This window comes from Seriola aureovittata, chromosome 22, assembly GCF_021018895.1.
Source record: "Seriola aureovittata isolate HTS-2021-v1 ecotype China chromosome 22, ASM2101889v1, whole genome shotgun sequence".
Lineage (NCBI taxonomy): Eukaryota > Metazoa > Chordata > Actinopteri > Carangiformes > Carangidae > Seriola > Seriola aureovittata.
Window position 1 is genome coordinate 19,239,361 of NC_079385.1, and position 21,424 is coordinate 19,260,784.

At 43.8% G+C, this 21,424-nt stretch overlaps 1 protein-coding gene across 8 annotated transcripts; it reads right to left on the bottom strand.

Moving 5' to 3' along the window:
* Positions 1-1,275: 1,275 nt before the first annotated feature.
* gata3 (GATA binding protein 3) lies at positions 1,276-18,894 on the bottom strand. 8 transcript variants are annotated; one of them, XM_056367253.1, is made up of 7 exons: positions 12,455-12,862; positions 11,855-12,270; positions 10,438-10,971; positions 8,153-8,209; positions 7,947-7,993; positions 5,698-5,823; positions 1,276-3,046 (listed from the first exon to the last, which is right to left on the bottom strand). In XM_056367253.1, exons 2-7 carry the CDS (start codon positions 12,087-12,089, stop codon positions 2,756-2,758), a joined length of 1,290 nt encoding a protein of 429 aa, XP_056223228.1. In that variant the 5' UTR covers positions 12,090-12,270; positions 12,455-12,862; the 3' UTR covers positions 1,276-2,755. The 8 variants fall into 8 exon arrangements, with proteins under 8 accessions (XP_056223228.1, XP_056223231.1, XP_056223227.1 ...); XM_056367256.1 differs by having other exon boundaries at positions 10,495-10,971; positions 12,455-12,861; XM_056367252.1 differs by lacking the exons at positions 7,947-7,993; positions 12,455-12,862 and adding an exon at positions 18,526-18,894 and having other exon boundaries at positions 8,064-8,209.
* Positions 18,895-21,424: the final 2,530 nt, after the last annotated feature.

A 21,424-nucleotide genomic window follows, 5' to 3' on the forward strand; every position in this document is an offset into this window, starting at 1 on the left:
CAGGTTTCTGCACAACACCCTGTTTGTCTTATGTGCTTTTTATGGTTGCTTTAACTTCATTTCTTTGTTTTGTGATTTAATTTTATTCACATTTTCATAGTTTTTTGGCATGCAGTGCTCACTAAACGTTTCACTGTTGAACTACCATGAAGTTTGGTACAAAGTTTGATTGACACATGACGGTCTGAACATGTCGTGGACCGGGCGGCGTGCACGCATGCAGCTGTGTGTGGTCTTCTTTGTGTATTAATGTGCAGAAGATGCTGCTTGTGAATCCCTGAAACATTTTACTTCAGTGTTTTAGTGGAGCAACAGTAGCTGAAGGATTCTTAGAGTCATGAATGGTGGGATTCTTTCAGAATATGCAGAATTCAAAATGTCAACTCTTTCATGTCATACAGTTTAAAATGTAGATTTGTGTCTTCAGGTCTTTTCCCCTGTGGTCAGAGTGCACAGTATCTTAGTCTGCAGTCACCTTCCCGCCTGTATTCAAACACGGAGGAAGCTCCATCCACTCTGTGGTTCAAGCTGTGGTCGAAACCGACACGTAGTTCCTCAAACTTTCCCAGCTGAACATTTGAATCATTTCTCAGCAGTCGAGGTGATGGAGAAAGCAACACACAGCAGTTCTACTGATGACTTTTGTTTTATCTGATGTGACTGATTTATGCTTTAAGTTAAACATGACAACAGGTTTTTCCTCACAGTGTTTATCATGATTTCATTCACATAAAGTACAACATGATTTGCGATGTCACGTCAGAAGGGAAATGGCTGATATGATGCTGTTTCCTGACTCATCGTCCTTTGCTGCGTGAATGTTTGATGTGTGTGTACAATGCAGCGTGTGTCTGCCGGTGTGTGTGTGTGTGTGTGTGTGTGTGTGTGTGTGTGTGTGTGTGTGTGTGTGTGTCTGTGTGTGTGTGTGTGTGCGTGTGTGTGTGTGTGCGTGTCAGTGGGATGAGACAAAAGCCCCCTCAGCCTTCAGTGGCCTCTCTGACCCTGCCATTTGATTTTTGTTCCTCCATTGCCACTGTTTATTTCAGTTCTTCCTGTTTGTGCTCAGCTGACCAGAAGAGTTGTTCCTGTGCATGCTGGGTAAAAAAAGATTTTAAATTTTTTTTTTTTTTTTTTTTAAATGGCAGGGTGTTGCTTTAGCTGTGGTTGTGGTGGGTAGGTGGAGGTTGGGTGTCGGTGGTGGTGGTGATGGGGGTGAAATGTGTCAGTGATCACACAGCACAGAAAGAGACAGAAGACAGCTCTGGACCACAGCGCTAACATGTTAACAGAGATTAAACTAGTTTATTATTTTCAAAGAGGAAAAAAAAAAATTACGAAACAAAAAAGCAGTCATATTTTACACTAGTGATTATTATTAAATTTTTACAACCATTCAGTCTGCATAACATAAGGAAATAATTCTACATCTTTGTTTCTTTCGTATTTTTGGTACTCTGATTTATACATACAAATAACAAATACAGGAACTTTTTTCACAATGCATATAATCTGTGGGCAGGAAGAAAGTCTTTCAGGTGATCAAATGTGTGTGTGCGTGTGTGTGTGTGTGTGTCTGTGTCTGTGTGTATCTGTGTGTGTGTGTGTGTGTGTGTGTGTGTGTGTATGTGCACGCGTCAACACAAACCAATTGCCCGAGACCTATAGCACATCCAAATAAAAAAAAAATAAAAAATAAAAAACAAAAAACAAAAAAAATAAAATAAAATAAAAGAAGAAGAGAGACGCCTGCAGCCAGAGCCGCTGCCTCTCTGCAAACTTAATGCAACACAATTCACGCAGGCAAAAAAAAACCGAGGCCTGCCCTTTCTCAAAAGTCTCTCCCGCTCGTCTTCCCACCTCCTCCCCCCCCCTTTTTTTTTTTCCTCTCTTTCCTCCGGGCCTCGGAGGCGTCCTCTCCTTTCTCCTCCGGCGGCAAGTCTCTCCACCTGCTGTGACTCGTACCCTTCTCGTCATTAGCTGCCCAAGGGCATATTTCCTTTTTTTTTTTCTTACTTAATTAAAAAGTCTTCATTAAATGTACTGTATTTCATACAATTTGTACAAATATATTCAACGTCTGTCTCTCCTCATCTTCGGCAGAAGATGAAGAAGAGGAAGGGGAGCAAAGGGGTGGGGTCGGTGGGGAGGGGGTGGGGGGTGGGGGGGTCTTCCTGTTACACAGGTGCAGGGTGAAGAGAGGCGGGTTTGGAAGTTTTAAGGGAGAGGGCGTCGAAAAAGTTCTGGTAAAGTCTGTTTTTGTGAATGTCTGTGTGTGGAAAAATGGCTTTTTGTACACAAATGGAGCTCCGGGTCATGTGATGAGCTGGGAGGACAGCCTCGATGTGGTCGTGGCGGCGGCTTTTGGGGGAGAAAATGTTCTTTCTCTCCCGGGTCGGAGGAAAAAAAAAAACCAAACTCTTTTTTTTCCCCCCTGGAGGTCAGTGCGCCACAGTCAGGTCAAGTCTGCAAAGCATTCACATCGCAGAGGTACGCTTTGATTTTTATAAAAATAAGATACAACTGAGGGCAAAGGAGCCGAAAGCCTGTCGCTCTCGCACCGCGGCTCGCTCGGTGGTGAGACGGGGGGAGCGTAGGTCGGGCCGAGGAGCAGTCTGTTTGTCTTTTAGGATATGGAAGCAGGTCAGCAGAGGTACCGAGGGGCGGTGGTGGCGGTGATGATGGTGGTGGTGGTGGTGGTGGGTGGCGGTGGTGGTGGCGAGGCCGAGGGTTCAGGGGCGCTGCAGCACGGGGACGTCTAACCCATGGCTGTGACCATACTGGAAGGGTGGTGGGGGGCGAAGGGGAGGCTCGAGGAAGGGTGCATGGGTGTCGGGGTGGTCAGCATGTGGCTGGAGTGCGAGAAGGGAGGGAAGGACGACATGTGGCGGGACAGGGCAGCCGGGCTGAAGGAGCTGCTCTTGTCCATCAGGCTCTTGGAGAAGTCTTCCATGTTGTCTTGGGACTTTTTGCTCTTCTTGGACTTGCTGGACATCTTCCTGTTCCTGGTCTGGATGCCTTCCTTCTTCATGGTCAGAGGTCGGTTGATCTGCTCTCGAAAGGAGACAGAGAAGATGGCAGATTAGCACTTTGTCGCAGCAGATGCGGCTAGATAGACATCTTAAGCTGAGGCCATTTTACATTAAGCGACACAATAAGAGCGAGAGCTCAAGTGGCTGCTGTCGCCGCGGCTCAAAACAAATAAGAAAAATGCGGCGCACACTGAGCTCTTTAGTTTTCTTAGAAGCAGACTTTGGGGTTTTGGGGGAACATAATGATATGTAATGGAGTCCCATTACAAGGCAAATCTGACTGTCCCATCCTGAAACAGAAGATTGTTTATATATAGTGTGTGTGTGTGTGTGTGTGTGTGTGTGTGTGTCAGGGTGGATTTAAAATGTTGATTCCTTTAAGCTGGACTGTATCTGAGGCTGCGGCCATGCCAGAAAGAAAGGGAGAAAAGGGGGGAAAGATGGAGGGTTGGAGGGAAGATGGAGAGAGTGTGTGTGTGCACACAACAGAGACGGAGAAGGGTCTGGCAGCTAATGTGCAGCCAGTCGACCACAGAGACACATGGCCATGACGACCGCCGGCGTCGGCCAAGTCCTGCTCTCAAACACTCCTCCCTCCCCCCTCCCTCCCCCCTCCCTCCCTCCCTCCCTCCTCCAACCGCGTGGCCGTCTCCTGGCCAAAATGGCCCCAGCTGCCATATTCCAGCATAGGTTTAGCCGGGAATGAGAGCTGGATGATGGAATTCCGGCTGTGGGCAGGATTATGAGGCGAGGTGGATGAGGCCGACTGGCTTCCTGATCTTTCTGAGCGGGTTCTTCCCGGGGAAATGGGAACAGGGATTTCTTCCTCCCTCTCTCTCTCTCTCTGGTTCTCTCTGAGACATTGGCATTTTTTCGCTGACTCTTTAAGCAGAATGGCCTCGATGATTAGCAGAGGGCAGAAATCTGTACCCCCACCCCACTCCTCCCTCCCTTATGTGATGTGGTTTCATTCTCTTAAGATGTGGCTCCATACTGGGTGACTTTCTCTGCCTAGCTTCCAGCTCTGAGGCATGCTACGCCCACCTGAAGCCGGTCAGGGCCTGCGCTCTTTGATGCTGAGATGTCTGCAGCCTCACAAGAGGAAGCCTTGAGCCTCCGACCTGTGCTCGGGCCGCCGCCGCCGCCGCCCGGCACATCAAACAAAAGCAGGAGCCAGAGCGTTTGAGTCAATGACCACCGCAGAATACACAGCACAGCCTCTTACATCCTCTCCCCCAGCACCAAGCAGCAGCTAACCACCTGAAACCTCAGCCCCCGCCGCGCTTACCCCATCGAAGCTGAACAACACTGTACTCCGCTCGAGGAAGATGAGAAAGGTATCTTTCACACGTGGTGAGAAACAACCCCCTCCCCCACCCCCCACCCCCACCCAGATCACTGAGTCTGCTTGTGTTTTGGGTGTGAACACGACCTCATGCTTGTGGCAGCTTCTCTGTTTGCACAAGTTTCTTATCGGAGCCCAACGCTTACAGGACAACAGACTGCTACCATCAGGTGTTTTGGGACTGTTCACACACACACACACACACACACACACACACACACACACACACACACACACACACACACACACACACACACACACACACACACACACAGGCCAGCAAGAAGGACTTCAGCTAAATTCTCCATGAAGAATGTGGAATTTGTTTCAAAGGGAGCAAGCCCCAACAGAAGTCTGGATTTACCAAAATAAACTAATTTCACAATTACACCGAGGTCGGGGTCAGTTCAAATGCTAATGTGTAACTGGGAAATATTATTCTTCTCTCCTTTTAACCTTGGTCTGAGTCTGTTTCTGGAGCGCCGGACTATCTGCCAAAAGTAACATGGGAAAGTGATTTAACAGGGAGCACTTTGCGTGACAAGCAGGATACCCTCCCCCTGACACAGGGATGTGGGATATAGGCAACCTTTATCTGTCGGGGGAAAATATTACCTACATGTGGCCTGCAGAGCAGTTAGCCCGCTTATTATTATTATTATTATTAGTAGTAGTATTAGTTTCAACCACAATGGCTGTTTGATTAGAAGTGACAGCTTTGTGCACAGGAGAGAGAGAGAGAGAGAGAGAGAGAGAGAGAGAGGGAGGGGGGGGGGTAAACGAGTCCCTGGGGTTTTCAGATTGAGGATGTGAAATGATGTGTTGAGGCACTAACCAACCCAAAACGAATCAGAGGGATTGGTGGTCAGAGGGGGGACTTCAAGTCCCAGGCGCACGTGGAACCAAAAGGCCAGAAATAAGAAAAAAAAAAAAAAAAAAAATCGGCCTTGAAATTAATCGAATTTTAATTAAGCCCCCCCCCCCCTTTAATATTGAAAAGCAATGCGGCTGCAGGCTTAGTTCACTTCGGTCTTATACATTTTAGATTCGTACTTACTGCCAATAAATCATATTAATTCTACAGTATTTGTTATCGCCGTGCCCCGGAAATTCTCTGCAGGGACGAGTCAGATAAAATATTCTGGGGGGGGGGGGGGGGGGGGGGCAGCAGGACGTGATGAGGGAGGAATAAAGGAGGGGCAGGAGAGGAATATATATTCAAGACAAGAGCTGTGTGATTCGGGTTAGTGAGAGATGCTTCTTCTTTTCTCCCCCCCTCCCTCCCTCCCTCCCCCCCCCCAACCATGAAGGTTTATTACTTACATTGTGCAGTTTAAAGTAGAGGCCGCAGGCGTTACACACCGGGTCCCCGTTGGCGTTTCTCCGCCACAGCGTCGTCGTTGTCGTCTGACAGTTCGCACATGACGTCCCTGCCCGCCTGGCTGCGGACTGCACACAACAACACACACACACACACACACACAAAACGTCACATGACAGCGTAATCACCGCAAATCAATGTAAAGGTTTAAACGCCAACATGCAGGGCTGCCAATCCTGAAGGAACTCTTTTTATTTACTTTTTAAAAAAAAAAATTTTAACACAAAAATTGAGTTGAAATTTGTGAATTTTGGTGCATTTTACCTGCAATTAAATTAAAAAAAATCTACAATTTAAAAACCATGAATTTGGTGTTTTTGGGTGTTTACGTGTAATTCTGACAGCCCTGTACACGTGGCTTCTTGCTACAAATGCAATAAAGAAAATGCATTTTCATTACAGATTAAATACAGTCATTATTCTCACTCAAAGCTATTTAAAAAAACAACAAAAAAAAACATTAAAACATAGTAGTCAGCATAGGCTTTATTATACCTCTATATACATAGGAATTCTATTTTTTTTTTGCATCCACTGAAAGCTGAAAATAGTTTAAAATAAAGACATAAATACCAAAAACAGAGCTGCTTTCACTCGAGGCTAAAAATAGCGTCACAGAGCACATACCTCCTGCAGAATAAATATTTACAGAAGACATAAAAGTGGTGCCTTGAAATGGGAGAGCTATTAAATCTGATTAAATTTCCCCCTAAAAAAGTGCCACGAAGGCTTGTTTTAAATGTGGATCTCATGACGTGAAACAATTGAGATGAAAAGAAGAAAAAAAAAGGGGGGGTAGGTGGGGAGGGGGGGGCCTGAAAGTCTTCATATACATGAAACCTCTCATATAGGATCTGTGCAATCAGGATATGGACAGAAATTATGAATGTAAGATGCGGTGAAATGAGCCATAACTGCACGCCAACTAAAAGCATAATAATAATATTAATAAGAAAAAAGAAAGAGTGTATTTTTGGCTCTGCTGCAGGCTACCAGCAGAGTGAAACCCTCCCTTCATCCTGACACAGTCAAAGTCATGTCTCCTCATGGATTTAGCTGCCTCGCGCCTGCCTCAGCCTCACTTTGCTGCAGTTGCCTTGACATTGATGTTATAATCTCTAAAAACAATCGATAGACAGGTGACCGCAGAGGACGCGCGAACGTAAAGGACTACATTATCTCGGGGAGGGATTTCCAATTATACACGTGCGGTGGCCTAATAACCCCCTGCTGCTGCGTGCTGTGAATACCCAATCAGATCGCGAGGGATAAACTTTATTATGCAAATTAAGTCCACAAATCGTGTGTGCATCATTATCTTTACTTTTTATTATTGTTTTATTACTATTAATAATATTTCCTGCAACCAAAATATCAAATCTGAGCCGGGCAGATATTATTTGGTGGATTTAATAAGAAGTGATCAGCCTATCCTCCGCTGGTGTCTCTTTCTGGCCATTTTCCTTCATCTATGACTCACATGTTGCGTGGCAATTACCCACACCTGACCCATCCTCGTGTATTTAAGCGTGGATTATAACACTAAACAATCTCAAGTCGTGACTGTGCTTGGCCTGGCTCGGACTCCGCAGCCTTTATGTTTTGACTGGGGAAGCGGGGCTGTGTTGTTAAAAGCGACTTATCTGCGCTGCTCAGATATCCGGCAGCCCTTTCCCTGGGAAGTCGGGTTTTCACATTAGAGGCGAGATGCAGGAGGAGGAGGAGGTGGAGGAGGAGGAGGTGGAGGAGAGAGAAGGAGGTTCAGAGCAGAACTGGACAGCCATCTTTGCCTCGAAAGATTTTTTTTTTTTTCTCTTTCTCTTTTCATAAGAAGGCAGGGGAACTCCTTAAAGCTCATAAGAGATGCAGCTTTGATGAGAGGGGGTGGGGGGCTTTCCCTGAAATAACCTCAAAAAAATAGCTCCAGCTAAGCAATGCCAAAATATGAAAATAATATTGGAGCTCATTGATGCAGGCCTGCAGCCTCACACTGCAACAAGTTACAGCAGAAGCAGTTTAAATGCATCTCCAAAATACACATGGGAGAGGAAAGAAGAGGGGGGGGGGGGAGCTATTGTATTGTTCAAACTGTGAATCAATGACAATTTTAGCAAATAAAAAATAGCATCGTCATTGCATTTGAAAAAAATATGTGCAGTTTTTTTCTATGGTAGTATCTGAAAACAGAGACCTGCACTTGTCGAGTCAATTTCCTGCAGCTAATAGGCCTACTTCTTCCTGGATAGGGGAAAAACAGAGAGAGAGACGGAAAATGTCATCAATAGAGAAAAATGTGGTGGGGACGTACCAGCCGCCGCTTGGGTTTGATGAGAGGGCGATTCTGCCCGTTCATCTTGTGATAGAGTCCGCAGGCGTTACACAGATAGTGACCCGTACCGTCCCGCCTCCACAGCGGAGTCGACGTGGCCCCGCAGTTCACACACTCTCTACCTTCTGCAAGTGCACGCGCACACACACACACACACACACACACAAATACACACACATGCGCACAAAACATGGAGACAGTGTCCAGGTCAGTAATCCTTAAAAATAATAAAAAAAAAAATAAATAAATAAAATAGAAAATAATTCCTGATGCATGTAATTTATGCTGAGGGTAGAAAAGATTAGTGAAATCACAGCAAATATTAGAACAACGATAATAACAAAAGCATTAATTTAACTGCAGCAGTTACTATATTTACAACACACACATACAGTAAACACATGTGGTTAGTGTTGGTGGTGAACACAGTGTTAAGGTCCATAAGGCAGAAATCATGTAAATAAACCACAACGTGTCCTTGAACAGGATTTTCAGTCTGAGCACAGTTCACTTTGGTCCTGGACAATTTCAAAATAAAACCAAAAAAAATCTAGGCCTTGTTCTTTCTCTCATCAGCCAATAATAATAATAATTATAATAGTATAATATGTGTTATTAGAAGATGTTTCCTTTGCTTTAAATTGATTGAGGGAGTGTTGAGGTTTGACTGGCACTTCTCTAGTGACACCGACAGGTGAGACGCGCACTCACAGTTGGATGATAGTATTGGGGGGGTCTGAAAGTGAAACAAGGGAGCTGCAGTCACACTCAGATTATTTGAAAGCAGAGACTCACACAGGGCTTTTGTGCAACGCCGAGAGCCTTTTGCATTTTCAGCCGCACTTCCCCTTTTTTTGCGAGCTGCAAAAACACACGCAAACACGCACACACGCACACACACACAAGGCCGACTTCTTCACAAAGAGAGAGATACGTCAGTCCGGGTCGTGCAGTGTTTAGATGTGACAGACATCAGCAGGACAAGTGTGTGTGTGCGTGTGCGTGTGTGTGTGTGTATGTTTCTTTCTATTTTGGCAAAAGAAGCTGCTGCTGAAATCAAACAGGAACTGTGTCGGATCCAGAGCAAATGACTTGAGAAAAAAACACACACAGGTTTCTGCAATGCAGAGTTTCTATTGCACAAGGTGTGTTTAGGCTTCTTTTTTTAAAATGCTGAACGCTTTCTCTGAAATGTGAAGTATAGATCACACACTCTCTCTCTCTGTCTCACTCTCACACACACTCTCTCTCTCTCTCTCTCTCTGTCTCACTCTCACACACACACTCTCTCTCTCTCTCTCTCTGCACTGATAACCCCTTTCAAATGTAGATACTCCACAGATCGGGAAATATCTTTTAAATGAACATTATCTCCCATTATCCTCGAATTAAAAATCTTTATTTGCATTAATGGCCCAGTGTATGATGCTGAATAATCCTGATGATATGCATCAACTAATCCACTGTTTTCTATACTCACATCAAAGCCGCTGATATTAATCTCATTATAGAAAACTGCTTTTCAGCTGCTGCAGCAATAACCTTTAAAATAATTACCCCCCCTTCTCCTCTCCCTCCCCTCCTCACAAATTTGGAAATGTCTCCCTCTCACACTCACACACTCTCTCTCCCTTTTCTCTCTCTCTATCTCCCCTCCCTCGGTGGTTCGTGCACTCTGCCACGGCGACGGTTCACCCCGCTCTTTCTTCCCTGTGAATGAACGAGCAGCATCCGGTGCTCTACCGCTGGGTAAACAATGCAACTGTGGCGTGCACTGGTCTGACAGTAATGGGATTATCTTAAACATATAAACGGGGCGACACAGCCCAGAGAGCGAGCTGCCCCCCCCCCCCTGTCCCTCTCCTCCCTCTCTCTGTTAGTGCAGAGGAAGATGAAAAAAGAAATGACCTAAATTAATCTGAGCATTAAACTCTGAACTCGTCTGCGTCATGAGGATTTTATTTTGGTAGGGAAAAAAAAATCCCAATATTGTATTTATTTTTTTAATATTTATTTTAAATATATCATTATTATTATTATTATTATTATTATCATCATCATTATTATTATTATTACCATCATTATTATTATTATTGTTATTATTATTGTTATTATTATTATTGTTAGGTGATGAAAGAAAGAGCTTTGAGGCACATTGATGCGCCTGTTGGAGCACAGGTTGACCCGTTTGGCCTTTAGCCCCAAAAGAAGAGCTTGTTCATGTGAGGGATGAATGAGCTGCTCGCGGGCATTTTTTTTTAAGTATATGAGATTAAACATGGCTGATCATTAAGGCTGCAAATCTGGGGAATAATGTTAGATCAAAAGGGAATGTAATAAAGCGCACGCCTACCTGAACAGGACCTTGTTTTTGGTCTTGTTTTGGAACCATAACTAGAAGATGACCCACCTATCAGGCTACTTGGTGGGAAGAGGCCTGGGCCGTATTCAGGGACATAGGGTGGGTATGTGGCGATGGGGTGGTGGGCAGAGGATGACCCTGCTCCGATTGATGCCACGCTCCTGCTGTGAGCTGACTCCAGTTTCATACTCTCGGCCAGGGTCACCTGGTACTTTATGCACTCTTTATCCTCCTGCCGCCCGGAGCTGCTGGAGCCCGGGGTGGATATGCCTGGGTCCGGGGATACGTCTTTCGGAGGGGTCGGGGGAAACGTGAAGAGGTGCGGACTGGAGTGACCGGTGGACAGGGAGGAGGAGGAGGCCGGGGGGTAGACGGACAGGCTTGCCGGGGAGCCGTGGTGCAGGGGGTTCTTAGGGAAGGGGCTCAGGTTCCAGGGAGAAGTGCTGTGGTGCGGGGCGATGCCTTTGCTCCCCTCCAGCCAGGGCAGAGAGCCGTGCAGTAATGAGGGACGGCACACCTGGCTACCTGAGGCAGCACAGAAACACAAGAAAACATCACAACCTGACCTCAATCCACAGCAACAGTAAATACACAGGAATTCTTTTGCGCTTCAGGCCTGAAAACAGCATCAGATAAAAGAGTTTGCGCACATATTTACCGAATACATTTATGCGTATTTTTACAATTTGCCTCCAGCTGCACATTGAAAACACTTTCCACTGAGATTGTGTCGAGCTGAAGATCATCTGATCCCCGTTGAACAGGCCTTCGTGTAACAACAGTTCACTCATAAGTCAAAAGAAAACTACATCCAGGAAGTTAAAGGTTACAATATAGGAAACTTCACAAATGACTTTATGCGGATGAATACTGCGTGATAATAAATATTGTGCACGCGCTCAGAAGTGAAAAATGTGCTTCCGAGCATTACGGAAATATTCCAGGTGTGTCTGTGACCTCTGTGCCAACACATGTATTTGTTTAAACCCGTAACTAAACACTCGATTGATCCAGAAAACAAATTACGCACGAGCTTTTGGAAATCTACTTTGACATTATGAGTCAGCTGAATGTTATTTAGTGTTGGTGAAGTTTAGCCGGTAATAGGCTGTGATGGCTGTAAGCGGCACACACACACACACACACAAACCCAAATACAAACTAAAGGTGAAGCATATATATTTACGGCACTTAAATTCTCTGTTTTATTTTATTTTATTTTTTTAAAGACAAAGTCAGCTCAGGCCAAAACCGAAAGCTGCTCTGGATCACCGTCAGATAAGAGAAATAATTCCAAACACAGCGACAGTAATTGAGTCTTTTCTGCAGGGCTAAATTACGCACAGACGTCTAAGGAGGATAATGTGCACATTATTAAATAAAAGGCCCTAAAGAGGCCGTTACTTACTGTGTGGAGGAGGAGGGTACCTCTGGACGGCTCGGACAGAGTTTCCATAGTATGGAGAGACGTGGTTCCCCTGTCCATCGATATTAAAGAGTACATCCACATCGTCAGCGAGGGGATACTGCGAAGGGTCCATGTATGAGTGGCTGAGGCCCGGGTGATGTGAGCCGGGATGCTGCTCGTTCAACACCGCGGGATGATGGCTCATCCATCGTGGCTGATCCGCACTTACTTCCATCGCTTTCCGCTCTGTGTTTTAATTTTTAATTTTTTTCTTCTTCTTCTTCTTCTTCTTCAGCAAATGTTCATGCACGCCGAAGCAACGCGGTACAAGTCACAAGATAAGAAATAATCAGTCCCAAATCCGTGTTTCTTTTTGGGGGGTTAAATCCACAGGTTCCGCGCTTGCTTCTGATCACCTGGAGACAGAGAGAAGAATTTATTGCCTTGTTTTCTCAACATGCAGCACGACTAAAAACACACAGGAGGCTCACGCTTAACTGCATTTTTACCCGCGTTTAAAAAAAAACAAAAAAAGACAAAAAAAAAAAAGAAAGAAGAAAAAAAAAAAAAGAAAAAAGCATATTTAAACACGAAACATACCCCACATTACAAATGCAACAAAGGTGTTGTCATATAAATAACGTCCAAAATGGAATCCAGCCTCACGCAGAGTTCCTGAACTTCTTCCTCTCAGAAAAACGTCAGTGTTTTCAGCCCCAGCTCAACAAGTTAGTGGAGGCTCGGTGCGGGGCGCAGGGCTTGTTTGCAGTGAATGGCTTCACTGCACACTGACCGGCACCAGCAAGTTAAACTCACTGATCAAATCTCTGTTTGTGCGCAGTTGTAGCCCTCTCCATTAACTCCGCTCCTCTCTCTCTCTCTCTCTCTCTCTTTCCCTCTCGCTCTGTGTGGCTCTTACTCCCTCGCCCTTGCTCTATTCTACCTCTCTCTCTCTTGCTCTCTTGCTCTCTCTCTCTCTCTCCAACCCCCCCCTTTTTTTTTTTTTTTTTTTCTTTTTTTTTTTTTTACAGTGAAGGCATTCTTTCAGGATGGCGCCAGGCAGCTCAATGCTTGCAGACAGCTGTGGCGCGACGCAACTTAAGGAGGGTCTGTCAGTGTCATCAGTTAAGGGGAGGGGCCTGCCCTAATTGAATATAACGTGGACCAGGAGAGATGCAGAAGTGCTGCAAGATTTTTCTTTTCAATGACCTTGCCATAAAAGATAATATTATAATAAATAAGGAGATTTCTCTTTGAGGCCTAACACCCTTGCTGTGAATGGCGACACAGTGCGGGTGGAAAGTTAAAGGTGTAGGAAGTAATTATAAATTATAAATTCATCTATATAACACTAATATGTTTTAAAAAAAAAACATGAATACTATATTAAAAGAAATACAAATAAACCTTTAAAAATAGAACATATACGCCTCAGCTTCTCATAAAAGCAGATATACAAATAAATACAGCCTAAATTAAAATAATTAAAACTAATATTAGTGTTTTATTACGCCATCGGCTTAAGTCTGCACTTTCTCAAACCTCCTGCTGCAGTTTAAAAAGAGAAGAAGAGGAGCTGCAGCAGAGCCTGTTGCTCTGGGCCAGTGGCAGGTTGCGGGACATTTACGCTCTTAAAATTGTGACAGTGCGTCCTCTCGCGGTGACAGGCACATTATTCTAATGGCAGATCCAAATTGAGCCGATTTCCTCACCGTGAAGCAGGCACGGACAAGGACGCCTGGGTGACTGAGCTTATACAGGCTCCAAAAAAAAATAAAAAAATAGAGAGAGGGAAGAGAGGAGAGAAATCCTAATGTAGACTGTTATTTATTGGCTGTCAGTTAACTTATCTTTGCAATAACCTAAACCCACTGCGGCAACTCAGACAGACAAGCAACAATGGCTCGTGTCATTATTTATTCAAAACAGTGCATTTAATGTAACGCGATAGCGCGCGCAGAGACTGATGCGTCCCAGCTCGTCTTTCTTTTCAAGTTTAACAAATAAGCAGCTTTAATTTAAAGGATTTAAAGGGCAGCTTCTTCCTTATAAATCAGAGAGGAGTTCACCCAGTATGTCCGGTGTCGCACACGCATGATGCCGCGCGTCTGCAGCGTTATTCCGCCTCGCTGCGCGGCAAAGAGGAGGCGGCGGTTCCTTGGGGAAGTATTTTATGTCGGCTGCTCCATATACTTTCATATTGGCTGTGTGTAATAGTAGTAGATTGGGGGGTATCTGTGTGTGAGTGTGTGTGTGAGTGTGAGTGTGTGTGAGCGGTGGGGGCAGCCTCGGCGACGCCACTGGATGTGACGTCACCGCAGTGTAAACAGTCAGGAAATGAACCGTCTCTCGCAGCGCGCAGTAGGTATGGCAGCGGGAGCGCGCACGCCCACGTGAGGGTATCAACATTACCCTGCATGTGACTGTCTTAATATCAGGTAGATTCTGTCTGATGGGGGGGGGGGGGGGGGGGGGGGGGGGGGGGGGGTATTGGCTGCACAAAAACAATGCATGAAATGTAGCATCAATAATCAATAGTAGCATCGATTCGTTGCATTTTTGGAGGTTTTAAAGCTACAAGGCCACGCGCTCAGGTGATGGCTCCATTAGCGCGTATTCGTCTAGGCTATATTTGCAATTTATTCCCACCCCATCCCTCCCCCCTCCTCCCCCCCTCCTCCCTCTTTGATATCGAGGTTGTTCTCAGCCGGGCGCGTGGGAGCACAGACTGAGAGAGACTTGGCAAAGTGTCGTCTTTTTCCTCTCCAGGATAGCCCTACCTGGAGACACACACACACACATACACATACACACACGTGCACGCGCGCGTACAGAGGGAGCGTTTCCTCACTCAGACAAACCTGAGACTGAACTTGGATGCAAACTGCTGTAGCTGCCATTGTCAAGCTGTCAGCGGACTCGTGTAATTATCCTCTTGAAAAGTATCGCGGAGCCATTATCCACAAAAGTAGGGCTACCAGTTATAGGTGCTCGGAGGCAACACATGACGGTAAATGTAGCCTAAAATCCCGATTATGTTTTTTTGTTTCTTGACTGGATGTATCGAAGCTTAGAGAATGGGACATGGAAGCCATCCCATGACTTGATTCCCAAGCCTCGGTGTCAATAACGCCGCAGCTTTATTTATTCAGCGCGGAATAAAACTGGCTCTCTTGGAAAAAAGTTGTCATTTATAATCCCAAAACTGTCGCCACGAAAAGAGAAATAGTGGCTCCATGTCTCTCTCTCTCTTCCCTGTCAGTGTGTGTGTGTGTGTGTGTGTGTGTGTGTGTGAGCCCCCCCCCCCCCTGCATTAGTCTACTCCTGCAGCTAATGGCCTACAAATAGCAGCGCCGCTGTGCGTAAAGCTTTGATTCATAAAAAAAAAAAAGAAAAAGAAAAGTGGGCGAGAGGCCAGTCCGGCTTTCTGATGGCAGAGATAATTTCTGAGTGATTATATCAGCCAGTTCTGATTCACATCAACACATGGCGCACTTTTCTTCTCCTTCCTTTTTTTGTGCTACATTGCGGATGAGAATTTAAGACACGAACGGGATTATTATTGCCAATGTGGAGGATGAAATGTTTTTAGATAACGCCTGTGAGTGTGTGTATGTGTGCTGTGTGTGTGTGTGCGTGTGCGTGTGTGTGTGTATGTATGTATGTATGTTATGTATGTGTGTTTATATTGTGTCTGTCCTCATCAGCAAATTAGAATCATTGTTTTTCCTTATAAATAATAGTTTCCTTCCGCGAGGTCAGGGAGATACAATCACACAATACTAAAATTACACATAACACCACTGGTCTAACTACTACTATATAATAGGCTAATAACAATAATAATAATAATAATAATAATACATTTAACGTTTTTTGTAATTTAAAAAAATCACAAAACACGCAAAAGATATACAATTATTTTTAAAATAGTACCCTGATAATAAAAGGTGTGTGTGTCTATGTGTGTGTGTGTATGTGTGTGTGTGTGTGTGTGTGTGTGTGTGTGTGTGTTTACTGTTTAACTGTTTTATCTAAAGCTTTGATATCCGGATCCATGATGTGTCACACTCTCATTCATTTCCACATTAACAGACCAAAAATAAACAAGCAAATATACAAATGTCCGAGAATAATATCTAATCTTTCATCTTGATAACAAATAAAAATAAGAATCAGTAAAATAAAAAGGCACAACACAAATACAACAGAACGCAGGCGAACACACACAGGTCAGATGTTAGAGGCTATATATATATATATATAGAGAGAGAGAGAGAGAGATAATAAATTATTTAAAGAAGGTGAAGCGGCTCTGGTGCTGCATGTGTTGCCAGTCACGGTGTCATTGTGAGATATTCTACCAGCTCATCTGTACATTTTGAAACCAGTGCAGCACCGCAGGTAGCCTGTAGCTTATGTTACATTTCATACTCTGTGAGTCATTTGTTACCTTTCTAATCTTTTCAAGAAAGAAAAGAAAAGCACGCACACACACACACACACACACATACACACACACACACACATATATATATATATATATAAAAGAGGTTGCAATTCTGTCAGCGTGTGAATCAACTCGGCTTCTTAGAACAAAATGAGGGCGTCAAATTCTGCACGTAGAGCGCGTGAAACTTGAACAACAGCAGTGGATTTCCTAGAATGATTTGAAATGAGAAGATGTAGGATAAATCATCGTTTCTTTTTTTTTTTTAACGAGTGTGTAAAAAAAACAACAACATAAAAAACCAACAAAAAAGACAAAGTAGTTCATCGTATGTTGTGTCATTCTTCCCGGCGAGAGGAACAAAAAAAAGAAAAGAAAAGAAAAGAAAAAAAAAGAAAAACAAAACGGTCTGCCAATTGACTGACTTGTGATTCTTATCTGTGTCTATATCGCTTCTCGCCAGACACACTGATGTAATCTTTCCTTTAACAAACCGGGCCTTTTCACCTCTTAGCCCTATGCATGCCCAACAGAAACAAAAGCCATTCATATTTCTGGATAATTTATTAATTACTCCTGTAAACACCATTTAACTCCTATAATTTGATTAGTTTTGATTAAATCCACAATTTTAACAACCTCCTTATAATAACGTTGCAAAACAAAGATTTAAATGAAACCGCAGCAGCAGCAGCAGCTTCAGATTTAGTAATACAGATTTAATAAGATTTTTACTTTACTATATTTAATATAACCGAAGAGGTCAGTTTGGATATTTTAAAAACATAAAAAATATTCACACATTTTTAAAAAAATAAAAAATATAAATAAAATACCGGGTTGGGGGAAAGGGTGCGCGAGCTTCTTTTCTCGCGCTCGTGCCTCCTCTGCATGCAAATAACCGTTGGAGTTCTTGGCCCGTGACTGTGCGCGTGTGATGCCCTTAATTTGGCATCCTATTCATTCTAACTCTCCGCCATATCAAGACATATCGACCAAAGACGACATGGAGGAAACTAATAACGAAGGAGGGTGGAGGGGGGAGGAGGAGGGGGGGGGGGAAAGAGAAGCGCAGTCTCAGCAAAGCCCAACTCCTCTTCTTCTCCTTCTCCTTCTTCTTCTTCTTCTTCTTTTTTTATGACCCGCCGGCAAGGTAATCAGATCAATTTCACGGCTTGTAGGCTGTGGGATTCTGCCTACACCGCCAACCTGAGCGGTAGGTAATAGGTCGTTAAAAACCCCTCATCTGCGGCTATTTTGAGGTAGGTTGCTCAATATTTTAAGAAATGCAGCTTCTTCTTTTTTCTTTTTTTTATTATCATCATTATTATCATTATTATTATTCTTTTTTGTTTTTCTTTTACATATCATTCCCAGAGTCGTGCTTGACACATACATGACTACATGTTGGCGGAAAGGACGCCGTCGTAAATTTTTTTTTTTTTTTTGTAGCAAAGCGAATTCCGGTAGTGTTTAAAATAAAACAAAACAAAACCAGCAAAACAAAGGAGAAATAGCAGCCACAGCAAAACACGGTGTAGCCTAGCTAACCTAACGGCGACGTTAAAGGCAACAATGGCGGTCGTTATGGATGTTGTTAGCCAGCGTTACCGACACTACAGCCCCTTTCTTTTTCAGCAAGTGCACACAGAGAAATGAAAAAGGCTGGAACCGGCAGCTTCTTCTTCTCTGAACTCTCGGTCTTTTTTTTTTTTTTTTGGTTGTTGTTGTTGTTGGTTTTTTTTTAAATGCAAAATTTAAGCCACACCATTTTTTTTTTTTTTTTTAAATCTTCGTTTAACTTCATTTATTTTAAAGCTAAACAATGCAAGAAAAAGAAGCTACCCCGGGGCTCGTAAAAGTTTACAGTCATTCACAGCCGAGTTGTCACATATACAGAAAGCCGCTGAAGGGGACGAGGCAGCCCATTGGACAGAGCATTCATAGGATGCACCGGCTTCGAAGCAAATCTAAATATTTACTGACCTGTAGTGGACGCTGGACGGGTGGAGGCTTTTTTTTCTGCAGATGTGAAGAAAGAGTGACATAGAGATGGAAGCGCCGATGGCATTTAGAGAGAGAGAGAGAGAGAGAGGGAGACAGAGAGAGAGAGAGAGAGAGAGAGAAAGAAAGAGAGAGAGGGCGAGAGTAGCTGAGAGCCGCGGTCGGGGAAGAGGAGAGAGAAGAAGAAGAAGAAGAAGAAAAAAAATCACACACTCACTTCGCACAGTCGTCGTGTTGGTGGTGGCGGTGGTTGGTGGTGGTGATGATGATGATGATGATGATGATGGAGGTGGTGGTGGTGGTGGTGCGCGCGCGCGCCCTCGGTCACATCATAACAAGGAGAGACACACACACACACACACACAGACACACACACACACACACATATACATAAGGCACGAGCGCACGCATAGGCTACCGGGCTTGCACGCGCATACTGGGCCAAACCAAAAGGCGGAATCTTTACCAATACTTAACTGTGCTACTGTGCTACAGCTACGCCAGCCCCTTCCGGGTTTGAACGCATTACAGGAAATTAAAAGGCAATAGAAACCAATACAGGGTTAAAATAATGTAATGAGATTTTTTTTATTCATTTTTTTATCAGGGACATTTCTTTTTAAACATTTTTATTTTTATTATTTTTAACTCTTAATTTTTATGATATTTTCACAGGGTAAGTGCAACACCTGACCATGCAGGTGACGCCCACTTCTGTAAGTGTAAATATAAACGCTTTGCTATTGTCAGATGTCAATTATAAGTGAAATTATAAGACATAGAGTGATTTTTATTTGTAAGAAAAATCAATTTTATGGTTCAAATGTGGCCCCTTTTTTTTTTTATACGATGAATGTGGTGTGAACATGTTGTGCAAGTGTGTTTATTATCCATAAGAATTGAGCCTGTGCAGTTTGTGCTCTGCAGATATTCCAGTGCAAGAACACAAGACCTCACAGTGGCACATAAAATGCTGCACCTCCTTTTGTGTTTTGAAAGAGCACCCCCACCCCCCCGCTCTTTTTTTTTCTTTCTCCCTCCTCTGCCACAAAAGGACAGATGAAGCCATAGCTGCTGGTGTCTCATCACCAACCAACTCCACAGCAATTAAAGAGCTACAGCAATCTGAACAACACGTATAGGCAAACAACATCTTGAACATCTTCCCGTAGCCGTGTATGGTAATGTGATCGGAGCTGATGCGCGCATTGTGGCCACTGTGGCGACGGTTTGAGCAGTTGTTCTGCAAAAAGGAAAAAAAAAAAACAAAAAAAAAAAAAACGGCTTCACACATGCATCCAGCACTATCCCGCAGCAATATAGAGGCCTACTGCTAGCCTGCTTATTGACACCATGGTTGATTGAAAGGAGCACCAAGCAAATCCGATCCTCCTCTGTGTGAAATGCACTGAGGAGAGGAGGAGAGGAGGAGAGGAGGAGAGGAGAGGAGAGGAGAGGATGCTGAAGGCTTGGTATCTCTCGTGTTGCGCCTTGACTCTCTGAAGGAGAATGTAAACTGATCACACCCAAATCTATCTTTGGGAAAGGAATTCAATTAAGGTAATAAATTAAAGATAATTGGCGCGAACAGTCCTTGTATAAACTTACGAACGCGCGCGGCTACAGCCAAATGTGTCTTTTTTAAAACCAATGAATAATTCAGTATTTCCGTGCAGGGTATAAGCGGAGAGCTTTTCATTTATGGAATTAGTATTTCAGTAAATGGAATTACAAAATAACACATCCAGATAGTAATGATTTATTAATCTGCCTTTTGACGTAAATAAAGTGCTTATTTTCGGGAATGATTAGCTCTTCGATCTCAATGTAAAGGTGAAGTTAATATGCGTCTGCGATAAATTGCGCACACTGATGGCTTTGATATAAACAGCGGTTAAACCACTATTTATGCCGCAGATAATTAAAGCATATTATAGGTGTAATAAAAAGATTAATTATGAGGGGAAATAACAAGAAGAGAATCAATTTTGTGTCTTGTTCCTGTCTGGATACAATTAAATAAGGGGGGAAAATACATTTTAATTTTGAAAGGGAGCGGATATAAAATGACGTGCTTTTTTTTTCCTTTTTTTTTTAGGAAAGAGGAGGGGTGTAGATTTTGTGAAGTCAGTGCTTAATTAATTGTAAATGGATGCCGTTTAGGGGTTTACCTTACTGTTATAGGCCACACTGTATCACATGAAGGGGCTATAATAGCCTATAGTGTCCTGTTTTTGGCGCTCCCAGAACCGGGCTAGTGTAGCTATATCCTATCTGTCCTAACGGCAGCTCCAAAAGTCCAAAGTCACACGCTCCTCTTTTCCTCGCGCCGCGCCGTGAAATCGCGTGATTAATGTAGAATTTGACGCGAGCTCCCGCGTGACAGCAAGAGGCTGACAACAAGCTATACGCACAAAAACCCTCCGGTAGCGACACATGGGCCCGGAATGAGAAGAAGCAGCAGCAGCAGCAGCAGCTGAGCCCATGCGCACTGCACTGGCCTTTTATTCCCAGCAATTCTATCAGAGCGGTGTTGATATTTATAATCTCACCAGCAGGTAGAATGAGGAGCCATAATGTCACCTTTATATTCTGATTAAATACACCTGCATCTTTTTTTTTTTTTTTTTTAGTCACATGCATTTCTCCTTTCTTTCTTTTTTAGCCTTAATTTTTGCAGTTGTGCAGCTGCAAAAAAAAAAAAAGAAGCAAAAAACCATCCAGTGGAGCAGCTAGCGCTTTATCTGTAACCCACCCCTGTACCGTGGCTTTTCTGCCCCGTTAGTGCATAAACGGAGTAAATCATTTACGGTCACCCGCTTTTATAGCCTCCCGGTGTAGCCTAAATTTTATTAGACACTTCCCACTCCAAATGTGAAATAAATACTGCAGCATATATCTCCCTTTTCTCCCTGCCTACATGATTCTCCGCTGTAAATGTCGAATAAGATGACCTTAATTTGAGACAAAACACCTCCAAAAATGTATGGGCCACGTATTATCTATTTACTTATTTATTTTCTCAATGTGTTTTATTATTCTCGTCCTGTGCACCCTCCAAACGTTAAGCCAAATGTGTGTGTGTGTCTCTGTGTGTGTGTGTGTGTGTCTGTGTG

What these genes read in the sequence shown, in the direction of transcription:
- gata3 (XM_056367252.1), bottom strand. Translation starts at nt 12,089, where the DNA reads ATGGAAGTAAGTGCGGATCAGCCACGATGGATGAGCCATCATCCCGCG. An exon ending in GTACCCTCCTCCTCCACACA is followed by an intron (nt 10,972 to 11,854) that starts GTAAGTAACGGC and finishes GTGCTGCCTCAG; the next exon opens with GTAGCCAGGTGTGCCGTCCC. An exon ending in TCAAACCCAAGCGGCGGCTG is followed by an intron (nt 5,824 to 8,063) that starts GTACGTCCCCAC and finishes TGTTGTGTGCAG; the next exon opens with TCCGCAGCCAGGCGGGCAGG.